The sequence below is a fragment of the Exophiala oligosperma genome, assembly GCF_000835515.1.
Source record: "Exophiala oligosperma strain CBS 72588 unplaced genomic scaffold supercont1.2, whole genome shotgun sequence".
In the NCBI taxonomy this organism is placed as follows: Eukaryota; Fungi; Ascomycota; class Eurotiomycetes; order Chaetothyriales; family Herpotrichiellaceae; genus Exophiala; species Exophiala oligosperma.
This window is the reverse complement of record NW_015622819.1, coordinates 1,597,636-1,619,778: the sequence shown is the minus strand read 5'-3', so window position 1 is coordinate 1,619,778 and position 22,143 is coordinate 1,597,636. Positions and strand designations below refer to the sequence as shown.

Genomic DNA, 22,143 nt, shown 5'->3' with positions numbered 1-22,143 from the left:
CATGCCTGATTTCGACATGCCCGCCTCGACTGCTCCATCTCTCGTTCCTCCTGCACCATTGCCAGGGATTCTGAAGATACGACCGAGGTACTACAGACACGAGATATGCCCCGCGCATTAACGAACCAGCCTGATGCGCCCACGAAACAACACCGACGCAGTACCAAAGGCTGCGTCACATGCAGGTACGTGCCATTGTCATAGCCCAAGGTCCCTTTACACGCCCGGTATCCGTATGCTCGCTCTTCACCTGCTCATTCCTAGTAGGATCCGGCGGGTAAAGTGTGATGAAAGCCACCCGATCTGCATCCGTTGTTCTAGTACAGGAAGGAAATGTGACTATCACCACGTTGAGAAGCAGACACCCCCTCCCGCTGCTTATCTGATGGTGATTCCTCGGTCCCCTCGACCTCAAGCTCACCATATCGACCTGAAAGCATTCGAATACTTCCACACCTGCTTCGCGCCGACGCTGTTGAACTATGGCGGACGCCACTTCTGGAATCGGCTCGTGCTACAAGCGTGCCACCATGATGAGGCCATCAACCACCTCGTCATGGCCACCACCTGTGTCGGGATTCGAAGTTCAAAGATGCTCCCTCGGGGCGTTGACTCGCCCGATGCCTGGGTCAGGTACCTCTCGCACTACGGGAAGGCCCTGAAAATACTCGCCCGGGCCGACCGACCTGATCCCGGGGTACTGCTCACGGCATGTTTGCTTCTCATGCTCTGCGATGAGCTCCAACAGAATCAGTATGGCTCGTTGCGGCATTTGATGTGCGGACGAAAGATCATCACGTCGTATTTGTCCAACAAGGGACACCACAACAACGACACCATCGATGAGATCGTGCCTATATTTTCTCAGCTAGAAATACATACAGGAGAAATCTACCATATCACCACGGGAGGATCGCCTGAAAGCACAGACCCACCAAGTCACCCTGGTCAACAGGTCTTTGGCAGGTTTGAAACTATCGATGAAGCCGCCGACGTGCTGCACCGTATTGCAGTCGATGGAGCACGTCTTCAGCTGAATGGCCACCCGCCCGTATCTCGATTTCACGTCGTTCCAGAGCTTACTCTTCGGCTCAACGATTGGCTCCATCGTTTCTCCTGGTCCGAGGTTGGGACCCTGAAAGACCGACAAATACTCCGCTTGTTCCATTTGAGTCTAGACACCTTGTCTCGGTGTGCCCCATTCACCCAAGAGTCTGCCTTCGATGTTTACTTGAGCAACATCGAACAACTCGTCATTGTCTGCAACCGATTGGTATTTTCCACCACGACCCACCTGATTCCAGTTTTGTTCTTTGTTGCTACTCGATATCGCAGCGCTAGCGTTAGGAGAAGAGCAATTGAACTTCTACGTTCTTGTGGTATGGATGGCCGAATACTGGCAAGTGTTGCAATGAAGGTGGTAAGGATCGAGGAACGCAGGGTCAGCGAACCGATCACATCCGCCGATATTCCCGAAGAAAACCGCATCCGCTTGGTGGGATTGCACACAGGGAGTTCTGCGGAATCTCTCCTCATTGATTACAGGCGATGGCCGTATCGGGAGCCAAAACCAGTCGAAACTGTCACTGTTCCCATCAAACGCATCTCGCTGGACTCCGGTGATTTTGATCCTGTGCATTCAGTGTGTCTCAACCTATCCCTTTATAAGTACCAAATGCTGACATCCTTCCCAGGCTTCGCTCTTGAGATCGGCAATAGACTTTGATTTTCTACATTCTTGGTCCCGGGAGAGATCGTGATTTGGTACACTGACTACTATGGTCGGCCGCTGATTGTGATTGTATAAGATGCACCCCACTATCTCGACTCGACACCTATGCTCCGCCTCCGAATTCGAGTTTCTGACCCTTGACGGATTTCCACTCAAAGCCGAACGACAACAGAAATGCAATGCATGCACATGCTATTGCTAGGATATAAGCATTTGTCACCGCAATGTCGTACGCTTTGAGTACACCAGCAAGCTGCGATGCCGGAGTGACTTCGCGGATATGGGTTGCACCGGCCCCAATGATGGTGTGGGGATTGACACCCTTGGTATACTTTGGAATCTCCTTGACCAATCCGTTGGAGAAGATGTTCTGGGCAATGGATATGGAAATTGCACCGCCCAGGGAGTTGAAGAAGATGGCGACAGCATTTCCGACCGGCATGTCCTTCTTGGTGAGAACAACCTGAACGGCGATAAAAGGGATTTGCACGCAAGCTCCCACTCCGACCCCCGCGAGGATTTGGTACCCGATCCACGTCCCGGTGGAGGAATCGACCTTGAGTGTGTGTAGAAGTCCAGAACCAACGGCGAAAACAGCCGAACCAAACCAGGTGAATGGCACATATGGGCCGAGTGCGGTGATGCTCCCTCCAACCGCGATGGACGATAGGGTAATGCTGACCAGGTATGGAATCGTCCTAATCCCGGACCCTTCTGCCGAAGTTCCCTTCACCGCCTGGAAGTAAAAAGGCAGATAGTAGACATGAGTGTACAAACCCATGGCGAGGAAGGCCGAGAAAAAGGCGCATACGAAGACCGTGCGTTGTCTGAGCATGACTCGAGGAGGCAATGTCGCGAGGTCGCCCTTCCAGATTTGGATTCCGGTGAACACGCTGATGAGGAGGCCGAAACCCAATAGGCACCCCCAAACTTTGGAATTGGACCACGGGTACGTCGTGCCGCCCCACTGGAGGGCAAGGAGCAAGCAAACAATGGCGCAAATCAAGAAGAATGCGCCGAGCAGATCGATCTGAGCAATCTTCTCCTTCAACGTGAGACTGCTGTGTCTGCGTTCTGGGTTGGTGAAGAAGAAGAAGACGGCCGCGATTGCGATCCCACCGATCGGGAGGTTGATGTAGAAGCACCATCGCCAGGTTACTCCTGTTGAAGATCACGTTAGCGTCTTGGTTCGAGGCCTGCGGCTTTGAAAACACCCACGATCAGTCAACGCCCCTCCGAGCAGTGGTCCTACGACGGAGGCAATGCCGAACATGGAGGAGAGAAGACCTATATACAGAGGTCTCTTTCGCAAGGGAACGGAATAACCGATGATGGTCATCTATGTATGAACAAAGGTCAGCAATCAATTCGTTTTCACTGTCTTGGGTTGGTGGCAGCAGATCACTTACACCTCCCGAGAACAGGGCTGCGGCACCACACCCGGCAATTGCGCGACCGACGATCAACATGGTCGAATTGACAGCTGCACCGCATAGCACCGACCCGAATTCGAAGATGATCAGGGCAAACATATATGTCCATTTCACGTTGAAGTAGGTGTAAACCTTGCCGAAAGATGGTTGAAGTGAAGTCGTGGTCAGGAGGTAAGATGAGCCGTACCAGCCGACGTCGTCCAACGAATTGAAGACGGTGGTGATCCTGGGTATGGCGGTGGCGATGATTGTGTTGTCGAGGGCCACGACGAACGTCGACAAGACGAGACCGACCGTAAGCAGGTGAAGAGGCAGACCGGTGGCATACTTGGTTTCATCGTCCTCGCCTGGCCGGCCCGGGTCGGTGGACGCGGTGGTAGTGCGAGTTAACTCTTCGTGGTTTTCTGTCTCGACAATATTCTTCGGATCGGCGGCGGAGGCGAAGGCGGCGGCGGCTGGCTCTGACTCTGGTTGATTTTGTAAACTGGATGTGATCAAATCTGAATCATTACCCGCTCCCTTTTCATCGTCGACCGTCCCAGGAGAAGCGTCGGGTCCGGTACGAGCAGTCGCAGGAGAATCTTCATGGTTGCCAGAAGAATCCGACGAAGTGACTGCTTTCTCCGCCTCTTGCGCCTTGGACCACGGTACTTTCATGGTTTCTTTTTGTCGCTCTTCCTTCGCCGAGGAGTCAAGTATCAATACAACCGGAAGATGATTTGAGTATCCTTCTGGCCCCTCCCCGCAGATTGTGGCCGGATCGAGCAGCCCGACCTTTTTCTACCACAACATACGCGGCGCAACGACGGTACCCCTTGTTTTCGGGAGTGTGACATTTGATGGTGGAGAGAAAATCAAGCAAGAGTAACACAAAAGGAACACAAAAAAGAAAGATGGAGTCGTATTGATGTATGTAAAGGATTTGTTGATCAGTCGCAATCCAGAAGATTCGCCCACCCCTCTCCCGGATATCTGCCTACCCGAGATCCCTCATGGCACGCAAAAGAGCAAGACTCGTTCGAGATTCAAATGGGAAAGCCGAAAGCGAAAAGTTGAACCATACTCGTATTGGGGGGGCGGGCAGAAGGGGAGGAGCCCAATGAAGGCGAACGTTTGTGCGAGTGTGGAGGGGGGACAGCCCAAGGTCGGTTGGGTAAAGAAAAGGGAGGTTCGTATTCTATCCCCGACTTGGTCTACTCCGGACTTGACTGTACGAGGGACACTTTTCATGCTCCCGACCCGACAACCCGTTGCTCGATTGGTGATTTTTTGAGGTGGGAGAAATTGGGGGGAACCGAGTATGGGGGGGTTCCTTGGTAGAGTAGGCAATGGATCTTTTTCAATACTTCATTCGAATTAGTCGAAAGGTCGAATCTATCTACAGTACAAGACTACACCTGGTTACAATAGACAGTACAGCTCAAGGTGGTTTTCTTCTCTCTCTCTCTCTCTCTCTCTCACACACACACACACACACACACACACACACACACTAGGTGTGAACTCCTCGGCTAGTGTATCGCGGGTATGGCTGTTCGAGAGGATCTGATTGTTAGTACTCCGTACCTAGAGTTATAAATGCCTCCCTATTTCATAAAGCTCCAACTGAGCCAAAATGGTTTGGATGGGTGAAGTCTAGATCGTCATTCGTATTCGTACTTGTCATCACGGACACGTTACGAAAATGAAAACGAAAACGAAAACGAAACCGAGAATTTTCGCATGACGACACCGGAGCGAGGGCGCCGCCCCAGGTGATCCGATTTCGAGCAGCGATTTACCGTACGCGTATTGTTTGCTTTTCACCTTTGCTATTAAAAAGAAGTCGAATTGAATCACTGCTGATCAAAAATTTGGATTCTCGTACTTCGTATGCTCGCACATATCACGAGGGTGTCTCATATGTTGGAAAGTCAGCAAGTGGATGACGAAAGATGATTGACAGCGGGAGGATTTTCGGTTCTCCTGGCATTGATCCAAGCACTTGTCCTTCGGTCCCGGTCCGCTGCGCGCCTTGGAGCTAAAATAACTATTGTACCTAAGAGTAGGCAGCGTCCACACCCGGATGCTGGAACAGCACAAACACATCAAGTACCGAGTACGTAGTACTCGTACATATTTATGATTATTACTGTTCCTAAACGTACACCAGGTCTCTCTCATACTGATGCCATAGCCAGTCCATCTAGCACTGCAATAATAGTTTGCAGCCGTACGAGTACGGGACGCACAGCTGATCAGCAAGCCGAGTGACGGTGACGGTGACGGTGAGGCTGGCATTCCTATCGGGGGTCCGTTTCTCTCATGCCCAGTTCCCGAATCAGGACAATTTCTGCAGACCAGCTGTCCCGTCTTCCTGGGCAAGTGATCGCCTTTGGGTCTTTAGGAGTCAAGATCAACAGATTCACCACGGAATGCCCCGTAAAAGGCACAGAAAATAGTGTAGGAGTACCAAAAAAGGAGAATGATGATCTTTTTGATGACGAAGATGGCTTGACATTTTAGCAAGTTCCAGTTCTCACCCGCGCGAGGATCAATTTTGATCACTCGGGGGGAGTGAGTGTCCCTCTTTTGGGGGCCCTTTCTGACCATCCCTAGCCATTACTCTTACTCAGTAGGGGCGGATCTGCCTTGTCTGCTTGGAAACAAAACCCAATTTGCGGAGTACGACCAGATCGTCTCACAAAATCCACCTGAAAAGGGAGACAAAGAGAGATGATCAACTTGCTCATCTTGTGGAGATATCTGACCATGAGATTTTCCGTGCCGTAGGGTCGGGTAGAGACACTGGTTTCCGTTGAAAGGTTAACACGGTCCAAAAAGGAATGCTCTGTACTCCGTCCTGTACACACTTGTCGGGGTAAACTCGCTCGTTGTCAATCGTAACAAAACACCCCATCTCTTGCTCCATTTACCGAGGAATGCACCGCGCAGACATCTCGTCCGAAGCTCGAATCGAGATACGATTGCAGGGAATGATTCCAATCACAAGGCCCCGGGTAATCCAGCTGCTGCATGTTGTGCCCAATGATAAAACCCCCGGGGGGCGGCGTCGCTTAAAGCCTCTGCAGCAGCCAACATAAGCGACGTGAGACCAGGAATGGCCCTGCAAGTTATTCGCTGTGAAAGAAGGGCCGAGATCGAGGGAAGATCGACTAGGTGCCCCTCACCGGACTTCTCAACACCCACCCAATCCCAAGAACAAGATAGGCCCTTCCAATACTCCCCGTACAGACAATAGCTGCATCATCAGGCGGACCCTGGTGTTCGTATTGCTTCGAGTCTCGAACACTGATAGACGCGCTTCTCGTCATGCTGCAAACAGCCGCACAAGCAAGGGGGGCAAAGGAAGAACGGAGGGGAGCATTCGTTCACACCCCCTCTGTCGGGACAGGGGATCAACTTGTCGATGTCCAGCTCGAGGTAAAGGCGAGGAGGGTCAGGCCTACTAAAACGCACGCCCATCGTCGCTTCCCTTCGAATTCAGTTATCTCAAGTCTTGCTTCACACTGCCATCTTGAAATTACTCAAACCCGTCCTGTCTTTTCCACCACTGCTTTTTTTTGCTTTGAAAGCCCTTCGTACCTATTCTGACTTCCAAAGGAGGTTTGCTCTCCAGACTATCGTGTAGAGACCAAATGTCCAAGAGGCCTTCGATCGAAATCATCGACGACCCCATCACTCTCCCCTGCGATCTCACCTTACCCAACCGTCTGGTAAAATGTCCCATGCAAGAAACGTGTGCTGAACCACCTCACTTTGACCCGCCAGTTGAGAAGTTCCGCTCACTCTACTCGTTATGGGCCACCGCTCGCTATGGTATGCTCTTGACGGGCCAGGTCCAAGTCGATATGCGTTTCTTCTCGATCCCAGGCGATGTGTGCTGCCACGAAGGATCGCTTACTGAACCGATACTGTCCAAGTGGAAAGAGTGGGCGAGCATCGCCCAACATGGTGGTACACCATGCCTCGTTCAGATCTCGCATCCTGGCCGAATGAGTCCGACGGGAGGCGGTGTCAGACCGAGTGACATGCAACCACCTTGCCCGTCGGCCGTGCCTGTGAAGATGGGTGATGGCTGGCTGGACAGATTCATGCTCGACAAGGTCCTCGGTACGCCCAGGGCAATGGACCACGCTGAGATCGACGAGGCGGTCGCAAACTTTGTCCGCGCCGCTCGTGTTGCGCGCATGGCCGGGTTCGCAGGTGTCCAGCTACACGGTGCACATGGCTTCCTCATCTCGCAGTTTCTGTCACCACACACGAATCGACGGACGGACGAGTACGGTGGCAGTCCAGAGAAGCGTCTACGTTTCGTCCAGCGTCTGATCGAGGAGATTCGCGCCGTGTGTCCGCCGCCGTTCTGCCTAGGCGTCAAGTTGAACTCTGCCGATTACATGGAGGAAGGTGGCCTCTCGCAGGACGAAGCGCTCGGGCAGGTGCGATGGCTCGTCGAGTGCGGCATGGTCGACTTCGTCGAGATCAGCGGCGGGAACGCCGAGAGCACGACGTGCGAACTGCAAAATACTTTTGGCGTGTACAATCTCACGGAGGCGCCAAAGAGGGAAAGCACACGTATCCGCGAGGCGTTCTTCGCGGGATTCGCGGAAAAGGTGCAGCAGCTGAAGAGCAAAGTGCCCGTACAATTGAGTGGCGGGTTCCGCTCGCGTAACGGCATGGCGGACGCTCTCGAGAGTGGCGCTTGCGACCTGATCGGCCTGGGACGCACCGCTATCCTGCAGCCCGCACTCCCGAGAGAGGTTCTTTTGAACGAGGCAATCCCAGACGACGAGGCCCTCGCGATGCCACATCAGGTCAGGGGCATGTGGTTGGCCGATATGGCTCCGGTGAAGATGGTCGGTGCGAGCTTGGCTGGGCAGGTCTTTTACTACAACATGCGGCGTTTGGCAAGTGGGCTTTCGGCAGATCCGTGTGTCAGTATCCCTTACGTGGTGTTCTCTGGCATCATGAGCTTGATGGGAGGAATGCTTGCTGGTGTGAGTCAGAAGATGGTTGCAGCTTTGAGGAATATGCTGGTCCGGTATACGGTCACGGCTGATTGACAGTAGTAGTAGATATTGACGAATGGCTGCAGATATGGATAATCGACAGGGCACAGACTGAGTTGACGGGATTGGATAAACAGATGGCGTTCCAGGAGACCAAGAATGTCACAGAATCGAGGAAGAGGTGTGGACTTTTTTGCACATGCTTCTGAGCATTTTCAATTTGTCCGCATATTGGGCAATCCTTCGTTGACATGAGTTGGCCTCGGCTTGCACCAAAACCTGACATCGTTTTTGACATGCTGAATTTGCTCGTCCTCACCGACCACGGACCCTGTGAGGCCACTATCGAGGCTCGTGGATATGTTCCATGATAATGCCATCGCAAAGGTATTTCCCATCCAAGAACAACCAACTGCAAATCATCAAAGGCCCTTGTTTATAAGTGTCCCATGAAACGGAACTTTTTGTATCCATAAGCTATTATACAACTCGCTTGACCTATTGAACACAAAAGGGTCAGCCATCAAGCTCAATCCAATCAGGCGTTCGAGATGATCGCGTCCACAGTTCTTCTTGACAGACGAACTCTGGGCAGAGTAACAGTACAAAGGATTTTTTTCATCTTTTTTTTTCATGGAAGAGGACGGCTGTTCACCTCGAAGAAACGCTTCAACCACCAAACTTGGAACACTCCTTCTCCTATCAAGACCCCCAGCTGGAATATTGACCACCACTTGACTCTTGCGTTTGTACTCTCGGCGGTGTTTCGGTGCGTACGTTCTCGGACGACGATGTAGGTTTGCTCGTCTTTGACCTGGGCTAGGAGTTCGGAAAGTTGACGCACTAAAAATTCACACACAAGTACAATTAGCAAAAGATTGTATTTTGGCGGAGTATCATACATGTAAACTAGAAAGGAAGGGGAGCCAGCCAGCAGCATGAATATCAGCGGGTGAGTGTGAGTGGGAACGTACCTTCGCCTTCCAAAGGATCAGATGGGGCCTCTGATTCGGGAACGTAGACGATTCCGTGAACGTTGAACGAGACTTCTTTGCTGTTGGCGGACCAATGTTCGTTGCTGAAGCAGTAGATGTATTTGCCATCCATGCGGGCCTCGAAGGAGTAGTCACCGGAAGATACCGTGCTCATCTGGGTTTCGTAGTTGCCGGCAGGGTCGGTGATCTGGAAAGAAGGGAACGATCTAGTCAGTGAGGTTCCCCTTTTTTTAATTTGGTAGGGGACATCAATTAGGACGTTGCGGGTGAGACAGTGAGTGACACGCACGTAAAAATCAATGTCCAGGTTTCCTGAACCTCCGAATTCTCGGTCGCCCACTTGGAAGGTCACCGTCATCTTGTCATCCTTGTGCAGTTCTTCGTGGAAACATTCACGCGTGTGTGCCTTTAATTGAATGTTGTGCGCGAGGGAGGCCCCTATTAAGCCTACAAAGGCCGCAATCGTTCCTAACCTCATCGTGTCTGAGCGACGGTGTCGACGGAAAAAGTCTGGTTTGGCGTAGAGGTGGCTCTTCAATGTGACACAAGAAGAGAGTTATTCACACTGACACGCTCTGTGGTGGTGGAATTCGAGTTGTAGTTCACGCGATCAAAAAAAGGTGTCTGGAAGTGTCCTCTGCAATAATGTTCCAACTCCGCAGTTTATCCCCCAGTGGCGGTGAATGAGTGGCTTTCATTGGCCTCATCAGCCACAAAGTGCATCTTATCTTATCTGGCCATCTACAATACCCCTGACTGACTATCTTTCTTCCCATACTCCATACAGAAGACACAAATTGTCTTGTGCGCAAGACATATTAAGTATACGTTCCTTTCTCTGATGGAACGCAAAATTGTCTGTATCATAATTTTGAGATATCAGTCATACCATTCCGAAAGATTTGTTCGACCATATGCTCGACTATTGTTACCAGTGACCACCAGCTCAGTCTTTCTTCCTGCTAACACCACCTTTCGCGAACAATTGTGACATTAATCTATATCCCCTTGATGACTCAAAATACCCAGGTAACAATGGCATCCCTTTGATGCTCCATCTACGGCTATGTATCTACTCTATTGCCGTACATTACTATGTGATTCTCTCATGTGCCGCTGTTGCCATGCGGAGAAGGAGACTCTTCCTCTCCGCATTGATTCTCTACCCGAGGCGGCCAAACGCCGTGATTGCCGACTGATGAGTCTATGACCGCTTTACACATATTGTGGCGACGACCATTGCTTTCGTCAACATTACATCTGATCGATACAGGCTGCCGAGACGGGACTGTTACTTGAGCCATTGAAACAAGAAGCACGAGTCTTGCTTGAAGTTGTCAAAGATAACAGACCGGGTGGTTTCGAATACTAAGATCCAAGTATCATGGCTCTACCACCATCTTGCCAGGTCTTGGTAGCAGGCAGTGGAAATGCTGGATTCTCGGCTGCCGTCGCTGCAAAGCAGGCGGGAGCAAAAGAGGTAATCCTCGTTGACAAATGCCCCGAAGAATGGGCAGGTGGTAATTCCTACTTCACTGCAGGGGCATATCGCACGGTGCATCATGGCAAGGACGATCTTCTCCCACTGGTCAACAATGTCGACCAAGCAACAGCTGACAAGATCGACATGGAACCGTACACTGTCCAAGACTTTTCGAACGATATGAGAAGAGTATGTGCTGGGAGGTCCGACCCTACCCTGAGCAAAATCCTGGTCGAAGACTCCAATTCTGCCGTAAAGTGGCTCAAGAAGAACGGCATTCGTTTTCAGTTATCCTTCAATCGACAGGCTTACGAGATTGATGGGCGGTTGAAATTCTGGGGTGGCCTAGCCCTGAAAACTGAGGACGGCGGGAAAGGTCTGATTGAAGACCACAAAGCCGCGGCTCGCACGCACGGAGTCTCGGTGTTCTATTCAACGGCGTTGCAAAATCTCATCACAGACCCAGAGACTGGGGCAGTCACGGGTGCAGTCTTATCACAAAACGGCAAGACTGTGAAGATCAAGACCGGTGCGGTGATTTTGGCCGCTGGTGGATTTGAAGCCAATCCAAGAATGCGGTCTCAATTGCTAGGACCAGGGTGGGATCTGGCCAAGGTTCGTGGCACACCTTTCAACACTGGGGATTGTCTGGAGATGGCGATGCGAGACGTAAGAGCACGGCAGGCTGGCAATTGGTCTGGTTGTCATTCAGTGGCGTGGGATGCCAACGCTCCCGCCCATGCCGGTGATCGTGTAGCGTCCAACGAATTCACCAAATCCGGATATCCATTGGGGTTGATGTTCAACATCAACGGAGAGCGATTCGTCGATGAAGGCGTAGATCTGCGGAACTACACATACGCCAAATTCGGTCGTGCTATTCTGGGACAACCGGGACAGAAAGTTTTCCAATTATGGGATCAACGAACAATATCTTGGTTGCGGTCAGAAGAATATCGCGAAGAGCGGGTGAGGAGGATTATGGCCGACACAATCCCTGAAATGGCCGATAAACTTTCAGAGTGCGGACTGGTAGACCGACAGGCGTTCATTGACAATATGGAAGCATACAACAAGGCTGTTTATGAATTTCAAAAGGAGAACCCAGGGAAGAAGTGGGATCCTGCCGTCAGAGATGGTTGTTCAACTCAGTCTTCCAGTATCAAGTTATCTCTCGGGAAGACAAATTGGGCCCTACCACTAGATAAAGGTCCATTCATGGCTGTCGAGGTGACTTGCGGTATCACATTCACGTTTGGGGGTTTGTGGACTGTACCGGAGACAGCTCAAGTCACATCCGACTCCGGGAGAGAGATTCCCGGTCTTTACTGTGTCGGAGAGATGATGGGAGGTTTGTTCTATGAGAATTATCCTGGCGGTAGTGGTTTGACATCAGGGGCTGTGTTTGGGAGAAGGGCAGGTACCGCGGCTGCGAAGGAGGTCCTGCAGGGTGGTTCTACCGTACCAGGAACTGCAAGACTGTAGTAAGCAGGCCAACAATGGTGATGAGACAGGCAATACCAAAGGTGGGCGAGGCAAAGACATTTCCTTATCACGTTTCTTCTGGCGTGCCTTGGCCGGTCGCCGTTTCTTGCCCAAAAGGGGCATCCACGTTCCGATATCTGAAATGACAGCAGCACGATAGCTACACAGCATCACGAGTGTAAACATAAATGCTTCGGTACATAAGATTATGAAGGTCCGGAATGCGTCGATTTCGTCCTGCTATCTAATGAGTGTGATTCGTGGGTGGGTTCTTGTACGAGTAGGTCTGCCGATTCCACTTCCCTGTGGCCACCGCCTTGCAGATCATTATGGGAACACATAACCTAACATCTACTCGTACTTGTAGTCCCGTAGATGTATGAGCAAATTCCTGTCGGATGAGAGAGAGATAAGGAGTACTCGGTAAGAGAGATCGGCCAACACCATGCTATAGCCCAAGGGATCGGCCAAGATTGGGGGACTCGGGTACCGAGTACGAGTACGCCGGTGGATGATCAACGGAGAAGGGCGCATTGAGGTCTTGTCTATATACGGAGAACGCACAGGTGGTGTTGTCGACCTGGTACGGAGATGCGTGCGCCTCAAGGTCTTGAAGGGGGAGAGTGGGCATGCTTTCTTTCCCCGAATACGGCCTCCAGTCCGGAATCGGGTTTGGCTTTTGGAACCACGGAGCACAAAGTACAACGTACAGTAGAGAAGTGAGAGCCGAAAATGTTTCTCGGTACCGAAAGCCAACCAAGCCTAGGGACCTTTAGTTAGTCTTGACAAGACCTCGTATCTCCAAGAGTTTTGACTGAAGCGATGACAGGTCACGGCGAGGGACTTGTCCCTGCCTCCTCTTTTCGTTTGTTTCTCATTCCCTCGGGTTGATGAAGATAGACGTCGTCGAGATTGTTCACGCCTCAATCCGTTTCAAGAGCACAATATAGCGATACCACCACAGAATCGCTTTCTGTTTTCTCCCCACAAAAAGCGAATTGTCACCCGAATTGCAATTACTGCATCGTATCATTACCGAACAAATCACTAATTATGGCTCCCACCAAACACAAAGCCTTGATCAATGTCGACATGGGAGAAGCATACGGTAACTACGTATGTGGTCCTGACAAGGAACTTTTACCAATGATAGATCATGCCAATGTAGCATGTGGGTTTCAGTATGTGCTCTCTCTCTTCTTTCTTTTTCCTCTCCCTCCCAAATATATCTTTCTACTGGCACATAACGCGGGGATGAAGTATGTGATCAATATATATCATGACGCTGACACAAAGGACTTGTACAGCGCAGGAGACCCACTGGTGATGGCAGAGACGGTATCACTCTGCAAGGCACACGGCGTCAAGATTGGAGCCCATCCTGGTCTACCTGACGTACAGGGGTTCGGACGTCGAGAAATGACACTCTCACCCGAAGAACACACGGCCAACATCGTGTACCAAGTCGGCGCTCTCCAGGGTTTTCTCGCCCGAGAAGGAGTCGAGCTTCACCACGTCAAACCCCACGGGATTTTGTACGGCATGATGGTCCGAAACATTGATGTGGCACGGGCGGTGTGGGCCGGGGTACCCAAGGGTGTCAGGGTCTTTGGTCTCGCCGGGACGAACATGGAGACGGCAGCGAAAGAAGCCGGCCTCGAGTTTGTGGCCGAGTATTATGGAGACGTCAAGTACCGGGCCGACGGGACCCTGATCGTGGACAGGAAGAAGAAACCATGGCTCACCGAGGACGTGAAAAAACACGTCCGTCAACAGCTGGAGCATAGCTCCGTGACGGCCGTGACGGGAGAGGTTGTGGACTTGCCTGTAAAGGACTATCAGATCAGTATCTGTTGTCATTCGGATTCGCCTGGGTGCGTGGAAATCGTAAAAGCCACAAAGGAAATTGTAGACGAATTCAACAAGAAAAGGGGGCTGTGAAAAACCAGAACATCCATAGCCTAAAGTTTGTAAATATCCATACTACATACAAATTGCTTCGGCGAAGAACCGGGGATCGTAACATGACACAAAACTCCTCAATACTAAGCCTTTGCAGCGACTCGTGCTATCGCGATTGTCTGACCACTTTCCACCGTGTCGCCGGGTTTGATGAGGATTTGTTCAAGCTTGGCCCCGACGAGTTTGTCCGGGACGACCACATCAATCTCCATCTTCATGGCTTCGAGAATTGTGATTTTTTGGTCTTCTTTCAGAAGTTGGCCCTCTTCCGCAATCACTTTCCAGACGTTGGCTTGCACTGGAGCTTCGATGGGCATTACATCGGGGTCTGTATCAATGTCAGCATCAGTAAGTCATATCGACGCCAATTGAGTGACCACGGGGGGGTCCTACCTTCAAGCATAGACTTTACTGAATCGGCAGAGACAACTCCAGCTTTCTTTTCTTCATCCCATTGAGCGAGTAACTTCTTTTCCAAGGCTATCATTCGACCCTGCGCCTCGGATCTCTTCGCGTTCAACATCTTGACTTCGTCCTGGGTTTCGGTGAGAAGTTTGTTGTGAGCACCGACGTCGAAGAAACTGTCGACGTATTCAAACTCGTAAGAGCCTGCCTTGAACTGGAGCATTTTCGCATCATACTCGTCGGTGGTGACCTCGTAAAAGGTAATCACATCCATGTCCTCGAACAACCACGGTCGGTCGGGTGTGAAGCCTGCCTTGTGCCCGAAAAGGTCGACCCCCGGAATGGTCATCCCCGTGGGCATGTACCCACCCGGTGAGTCCGTGGCGTAAATGGAAATCGCGGTGCCTCCCCACGAGAAGGTTCCCTCCGGGGTAAATGTACGACTGGGATTCATCTTCGGACAACTTATCCGGTGACGCGGATCGGATGGCAACGTCTGTGGGAGTGCGAGAAAGAAACCGACTCCTATCACGACCGTCTCGACGCTCAGAAAGAGCTGCTTGAGTTCATCGATGGTCATGCCGTTGTTCTCGGCCACAAACCTGAACGGATCCGGCAGGTAGCTCGCACGCGGTCGTTGATTGACCATGTACCGCTCAATGGCGTCTTCGAGCTTCTTATGCTGGAACACTGCCGGTAGCTTGAACCTCCGATTGGGGAGTTTCGCTTCAGCCATGGATCCCAAAGAGTCTTCAATGTTTAGGAGTGTCGTCATTAGCTCGACCCTGGACAACTTCGAACTGTCGTAGTAGATACACAGAGAGTTGCCACAGCCGACCATGTTGAAGATGGCGCCTCCGTTGTTTTGTACCGTGCAGAGACCTTTGTGAGCCTCGAGCGCTCTCTTGAGTGCCGTAGCACGGCATTTCATATTGAGGTTGGCCTTCCCAATGCCATAATCAACAAGAACAAAACTGTCGCCACCGGCTCGATACGTCACCTTGGGACGACTGGTGGACTCTTCCAAGCATTTGATAACATCGGCCGCTTCGACATAGGGCTCAGGTGTGGGCTCGCTGTTGTCAAACCCAGGTGCGTCTCCCCATGAAGCGGATCTGGCGAAGGTTGCCACGTTCTTCAAGAATTCGGCGTTCGATCTCGAGCACTGCAGAGACCGATCAAGGCTGGTGCGGCAGAATCTGAGCTCGTCCCCCATGCGTATCTGACCGACCTTCCACCAGTCGCTGGTGACTACGGTCAAGCTACAGATGAACCCTCCAAAGTCAGGACAGTCGACGGGAAAAATGACGGGTTCATCACCAGTCCAATTGAGACCTCCAATAGGATATCCATATTCAATGACGTTGCTCGGATGAGCGCCACCATCACCTCCATCACTTCTTGCATACTCTGGCCTAGGTCCGATAAGTCTAATGCCGCCTCGAGCAGCGTTGTGGCTGATTTTCCAGATGTGAGAGTACAGCATGTCGATATCTCTCTTTGTTATGTAACCTGTCTCGTAAGGCCCAGGCATAGCTTGAATTACCCATTGATGAGAGTAACGCGGTCGAACACTCTCCGGTACCGGTCGCGAAGCTGAGTTAGTTCGTTCAGGCAGCTTCCCCTTGTCAACAATGTGTAGAAGATCTCCCGGTCGAAGTGCGCGACCCTGGTAACCGCCTACTTGTACCATGGGACATGTTGCTTTGCTGCCACACCAGGTAGCAACGTTCGAGAATCCACCAAATACCGCCAGGTACGCACGGCAGCCCGTGTCAATGGAGCCAATGGCAAGTTTTTGACCAGCAGAAATATCAACCCTTTGCCAGAGAGGAATTTCCGTGTCATCTAACTTTGCAGATACGGGTGGGCCGCAAAGAGCGACAACTGCTGGAGACAAGAAGAGGAGCTCCGGGCCTCGAAGGGTGATTTCCAAACCTTCTGTGCTAACTTCATTTCCAACAAGAATGTTTGCGGTCCGGAAAGCAATCGGGTCCATAGGTCCACAGTGTCCAAAGCCACGACCGACTGTGGGTCGACCAGGAAAGTCCTGTATCAAAGTATACGACCCTCCTGATATGACATCAATAGCCGTTGGTTTATACTGATGCGTCTCAATGAACTTGGTTGTTGTAAACCCTGTTTGAAATTCTGGTGCTTTGACAATACTGAGTAGGAAATCTAGATTGACTGGAGGCCCGCAGATCTTGCTCTCGGACAGGACCTGATGGAGGAGCATGGTTGCTTGATCGCGAGTAGGTGCATGCTGCATCACTTTTGCGAGAAGAGGATCATACTCTGGGGTTATCGTCTGCCCTGCTCTGATCCAAGTGTCGATCCTGGTACCTGTTAACTGATGCCAGTCAACTTGCTGCAAGAGGCCTGGACTCGGGGCGAAATTTCGTGCCGGGTTTTCGGCGTAGAGTCTGACCTCGATGGCATGGCCTGTTGGCTCCAACAATCGTTGCTGTAATTGCTCCAGTTCTGAAGAGGAAATACCGCCATTGCCGCTGAGCTGTGCATCAGCTTGTCGTAACATCAACTCGACCAAGTCGACATTGTAACACATCTCTGTGATACCATGCTCAACTTGGAGACGAGTGTTCATTTCCAAGAAAAAGAAATCTCCGGTATCGTGATCGACCAGGTACTCGATGGTGCCAGCAGATGCGTATTTGATGCTCTCGGCCAACCGAACGGCACATTCGGTGAGTGTCTTTCGTAGTTCTGGGTGCGCTTGGCTGATATACGGGCTTGGGCATTCCTCGACGACTTTCTGATGCCGTCTCTGAATCGAACATTCTCTCTCCCCGACACTAATTGCTTTGCCGAGCCCGTTACCAAATACCTGCACTTCAATGTGATGACTGACATTGTAATACCGCTCGAGAAAGACACCAGAGTTCTTGAACAGAGCTCCACCACGTGATTTGACCGTTTGAAAGTTCTTTCGTAGCTCGTCTTCATTCATGCAAACCATCAATCCCATACCGCCTCCACCTGCGGTGGCTTTCAGCATGATAGGGTAGCCTATAGCTTGAGCTTGATTCACAGCTGCATTTTCAGTCTCCAGTAACCCTTTGGAGCCGGGAACAACGGGGACTCCGGCCTGGACGGCCAAATCTCTAGCCGTATGCTTCAGTCCGAAGGCTTCAATGGCTTCCGGAGAGGGCCCAACAAAGACCATTCCAGAAGCATTGACGCTCCTACAAAAGTCTGCATTTTCTGAGAGGAAGCCGTACCCAGGGATGATTCCTTGGGCTTCGTTCTCAACGGCGAGCCTAATGATCTGGTCTCTGAGATTAAGGTCATCAGTCTGATCCTAGACGCAGGAAGAATAAACCGAGTATGACGTTGACATACCCATCAATATATGCCGACCTCGCTTCACCCGCAAGCAAGCATGCTTTATCGGCCAGTAACACGTGCTGGGAGGCACCATCAGACTCGGAATAGATAGCGATAGTTCGGATACCCAGTTGTCTGGTCACGATTAGTCATTTGGTGGCCCTCAAAACGTGGTTCTAGAGTACTTTGCAGATTTGATCAGTCGGCAAGCGATCTCGCCTCTGTTGGCGATCAACAGCACCTTGAGCGACTGCATGGTGGTGGTGGTGGTGGTGGTGTGCGTGGTGCCTGAATATAGACCTCCTGTGGACTGGACTCTTTCAAGAACAAGGTCTCGATTCTGGCACCTTGCAGGAACCTCTTTCGAACATGGGGGTGGTTCATGTAGATTGCGAAACCGGGGCGACCACAGGTTGTCAGAAGTGTTTCCCTCTGCCTATCTAGCAGCTGGATCCGCCTCATGGAAGTCGGTCACTTGTCTTGGTACTCATCTGCGTGAAGGGAAATGTTTCGGTCCCGAGGATTGACGAGCGTTGGAGAACTGTTCCTGTTGATCATGCAATGCACAGGTTCGCATAAAGCCTTGGTGAAGCGGCGCTGCGTGCATCTCCTCCGACTGAAAGGGTCCAATCCTGGCCATCCTTTCTGACTTAGCACAGATTATCTCTTGCCCGTGACTCGACTGGTTGCAGATCTTGAAGGCCAATACGCGTACCAAGTGAAGTCTGATATGGTGATGTCCAATGAAGAGTCACCGTACCAAAGGCCATTTGTACGAGTACGGTGGAGAATGTCGGCGATGTTTATCCTCGGACCCGGCGACCCAGTCGGACATACGCGTTTGTTCATCTCTTTCTCGATACTTTTCCTTCCTCATATAGTCTAGCCCAAGACGCTCGACTTCATTCCTCGCAACGCTGAGTCCACCTCGTCCATCTCTTCCATATCCTTTCACATCATTCCTTGGAGAAGCGTCAGCAACACGACGACTTATTGGATTTAGTGGGGACGATCAAGATGGTCAATCCTAGACTGCCATCCGTTGCTTCGGCTATGCAAAGCATGGCTTCTTCCCAGGTCTACAAGTATGTTTTCCACGATGTCAGGCACGATAAGCAAGCGATACATGTGGGTCAATGATCCCTGACTGCGTGTGGGAATGATACCTACAGCTATAGCGCGCTTATCAGCAGCATGAGGGAACGTCAGGTTCTTGTCGTCTGCTGGTGCTGACAGTACTGGTGGCAAACAGCGCTATGTACAAAAGTCGGCGGGTTTCTCTTCCTGTATTTTGCCCTCAGAGACTCAGTTCTCAACGCTTATTGTATGCAAGAACCATCTTCTGCTTCTGAGTAAATATGTCCGACAGCAGCGGATTTCAGATCGCTGCACCTTTGTCGTCAGGGCTTGGATATGGACTTCTTGTCGGCATTGGTTCCGCCTTTGCAATTGGCATGTCAACACTCTCATGGTTCCTCAGTCGTTATATGAATGAGATTCAGGACTCGGAAATGTTCATGACAGCAAAACACTCCGTCCAAACCGGTCTTATCGCCTCAGCTGTTGTGTCTTCTTGGACAATCGCGACCACACTTCTCGGAAGTACAACCTACGGGTATTCCTACGGGATCTCTGGTCCATACTGGTATGCTGCAGGTGCATCTGTACAGATCCTGCTATTCTCAGTCGCAGCCATTGAACTCAAGAGGAGGGCACCGAACGCACAAACATTCCTGCAAGTCGTCAAAGTGCGATATGGCACTGCTGCTCATATTGTCTTTTGCGCCTACTCCCAGGTCTATCAGCTCATAACTACTGTCAACTTGTTGGTCGGAGGCTCCGCTGCATACTCTGCCATGACTGGTGTCAACCGTGATGCGTCCTGCTTTCTGTTTCCCATCGGTGTCGGTAAGTTTGGCTCGGTAGTGATGGGCTGTACGTGTTGTAAGATGTCGTCGCTGACACTTGACAGTGATCTATACGCTCGCTGGTGGTATTAAAGCAACTTTCATCACTGACTGGGTAAGTCTACTGATCCATTGTGTCGAAACAAGGTGACAATGACCGCAAGCCATGTCCATCTCATAGCAATCCAATCGAACGATAAGAATTCCTAACCTGAATCAATAGGTCCATACCGTCATTATCTATTTGATCATGTTATACTCCCTCTTTCGGATCTACGTTACCGCCGAAGTGATCGGCTCACCCGACAAAATGTGGGAACTTCTCAAAGAAGCAGCGAGATTACACCCTGTCGAAGGAAATGCTCATGGCGAGTATTTGACCATGGCTTCCGACGGTGGTGGTTATATCGGTCTCGTATTCATTGGAGCCGGCTTCGCTGCCGCTGTCGACAGTCAACTTTTCCAAAAGGCTATCGCTGCCGATCCACGCAGTACCTCCAAAGGCTACATCATTGGTGGCCTGTCGTGGTTCACAATTCCATTTGTCCTGGCTAGTACTTATGGTCTCACCGCCGCAGCGACAGAACACCTGCCCAGTTTCCCCATCTATCCCCACCGCATGAACGCATACGAAATCTCTTCAGGTATGGCGATGCCTTACGGAGCACTAGCAGTCAACGGCAAAGGTGGCGTCATCGCAATTCTTCTCATGGTGTTCATGGCTGTGACGAGTGCCATGTCGTCCGAGACCGTCGCCACCACAGCCCTCCTGACGTACAACGTCTACCAAGCTTACATCAACCCCAAGGCCACTGGGAAGCAGCTCCTGTACTTTTCTCATTGCGTGACTGTCGGTTTCGCGATTGTGGCTGCGGCGGTCGCTATCGCCTTCAACCACGGTGGCTTCAGCGTCAGCTTCTTGATTACTGCTATTGGTATCTTCGTCGACAGCGCAATTGTGCCCATGGCTTGTACCATCATGTGGAGAAAGCAGTCGAAACTCGCCGTGATCGCGTCGCCTTTGGCCAGCTCTGCCGCCGCTATTTTGGCATGGTTTTTGACCGCGCACACCCACTACGGCGAAATCTCCATTGCCACTCTCAACGAGAACCTGCCCCTTGTGGCTGGCAACATGATGGCGCTCACGGGACCCATTGTTCTCACGCCGCTCCTTACCTATATCAGGCCAGACAACTTTGACTGGCAGGTGTTCAAGGACCAAATCAAGCGTGGTGACGACGAGCATGTGACGGTTGACGGCCACGTAGTCACGACGCACGACGCCGAGGCTCAAGCGGCCCTAGATGAGCGCAAACGTCACGAAGACGAGAATGAAAGAATATTGCTCGGAGCCCGAAATCGGTCCATCATAGTCAGCATTGTGCTCACGCTGGTCCTTACGCTCCTTTGGCCTATACCAATGTACGCAACCGACTATATCTTTAGCAAGCCGTTTTTCCGGGCCTGGGTGGCGGTTCTTTTCATTGTCGCCTTCCTCGCGTCCGGAGCCATTATTCTCCTGCCGATCTGGGACGCAAGGAAGGTCATGGCGCTTATCGTCAGGCGGTGGCTCAAGAAGGACGAGGTATATACCGCCGAGGCTATCAACGAAGTTGTCACAGGGAAAGATACGAAGGGTGTGTCGGAAAACACTACTCCACTGCAAAATAGTATGGAGAAGTTAGATGGCTAATGGCAGCTGCGAGCGAGTTCATGTCGACCTTGAACATAGAATTGTATAGACATTTGCGGGATCTAGTCATCATATAGTGTCTATAGAGCGATACGAAGTATGAGTAGCCTCGTGCGCACTGTTGTCACTTCAGCATCTAGACGGACTCCTGTCTGGTAGGCAGAAAGTCACTCGGGTGGGAACCTTCTCACGTCACGTCTGCACTTACATCTGAATTTCACATGGCGTGAAGGAGAGAGGAGACGAATCCATTCTCCGTGAACGGGGAGCTCCCTCTGCACGCTCTGGAATCAACTCGGCTACAGACAAATGGTCGCCGCTAAGGCGGTACACCTGGCTAGTACTACTTCTCTCAACTGGAACCCATGCTGTTATAGGCACTCCATTTACCTAGACAAAAACCCCTCTAGGCATTCACCTCCGCCCAAGAAGGTGCGCCTTATAGGCGCCCTGTTCGCCTGAGATCTACCACTTACAGGCATACTCTTTGACTATAATTTACTCCTTTATAGGCACTCTCCTTAGCTAAAACCTCTTAATTGAGGGCTGAGTTTTCACTACTCAGCAATATAATATCGTCTTTCCTTTTGATCATTGAATGTAGAGAGGACACCTTCTATTCGTTCATGTAAATACTCCGTACATTGTTCTTTTGGTGGGTAGTGGCAGAGAAACAGGCCGTTGACCAAAT

The 22,143-nt window shown here is 51.3% G+C and overlaps 4 protein-coding genes across 5 annotated transcripts; 2 read left to right on the top strand and 2 right to left on the bottom strand.

Annotated features, from left to right (window-relative positions):
* Nucleotides 1-133: 133 nt before the first annotated feature.
* On the top strand, nt 134-1,726 carry PV06_02042 (uncharacterized protein; the record flags this gene model as incomplete). Its single annotated transcript, XM_016402686.1, has 2 exons — nt 134-185; nt 327-1,726. The coding sequence occupies 2 exons, from the start codon at nt 134-136 to the stop codon at nt 1,724-1,726; spliced, it is 1,452 nt and encodes a 483-aa protein (XP_016266583.1).
* Nucleotides 1,727-1,835: 109 nt separating this feature from the next.
* On the bottom strand, nt 1,836-3,822 carry PV06_02041 (uncharacterized protein; the record flags this gene model as incomplete). The annotated part of the gene is made up of 3 exons (XM_016402685.1): nt 1,836-2,893; nt 2,951-3,071; nt 3,142-3,822. The coding sequence occupies 3 exons, from the start codon at nt 3,820-3,822 to the stop codon at nt 1,836-1,838; spliced, it is 1,860 nt and encodes a 619-aa protein (XP_016266582.1).
* Nucleotides 3,823-8,354: 4,532 nt separating this feature from the next.
* PV06_02040 lies at nt 8,355-9,775 on the bottom strand. Of its 2 annotated transcripts, XM_016402684.1 has the most exons (4): nt 9,459-9,775; nt 9,149-9,356; nt 8,830-9,017; nt 8,355-8,672 (listed from the first exon to the last, which is right to left on the bottom strand). In XM_016402684.1, exons 1-4 carry the CDS (start codon nt 9,645-9,647, stop codon nt 8,655-8,657), a joined length of 603 nt encoding a protein of 200 aa, XP_016266581.1. In that variant the 5' UTR covers nt 9,648-9,775; the 3' UTR covers nt 8,355-8,654. The 2 variants fall into 2 exon arrangements, with proteins under 2 accessions (XP_016266581.1, XP_016266580.1); XM_016402683.1 differs by having other exon boundaries at nt 8,355-9,017.
* A 778-nt stretch (nt 9,776-10,553) lies between these two features.
* PV06_02039 (lactam utilization protein lamB) lies at nt 10,554-14,078 on the top strand (the record flags this gene model as incomplete). The annotated part of the gene is made up of 2 exons (XM_016402682.1): nt 10,554-12,136; nt 13,445-14,078. 2 exons carry the CDS (start codon nt 10,554-10,556, stop codon nt 14,076-14,078), a joined length of 2,217 nt encoding a protein of 738 aa, XP_016266579.1.
* Nucleotides 14,079-22,143: the final 8,065 nt, after the last annotated feature.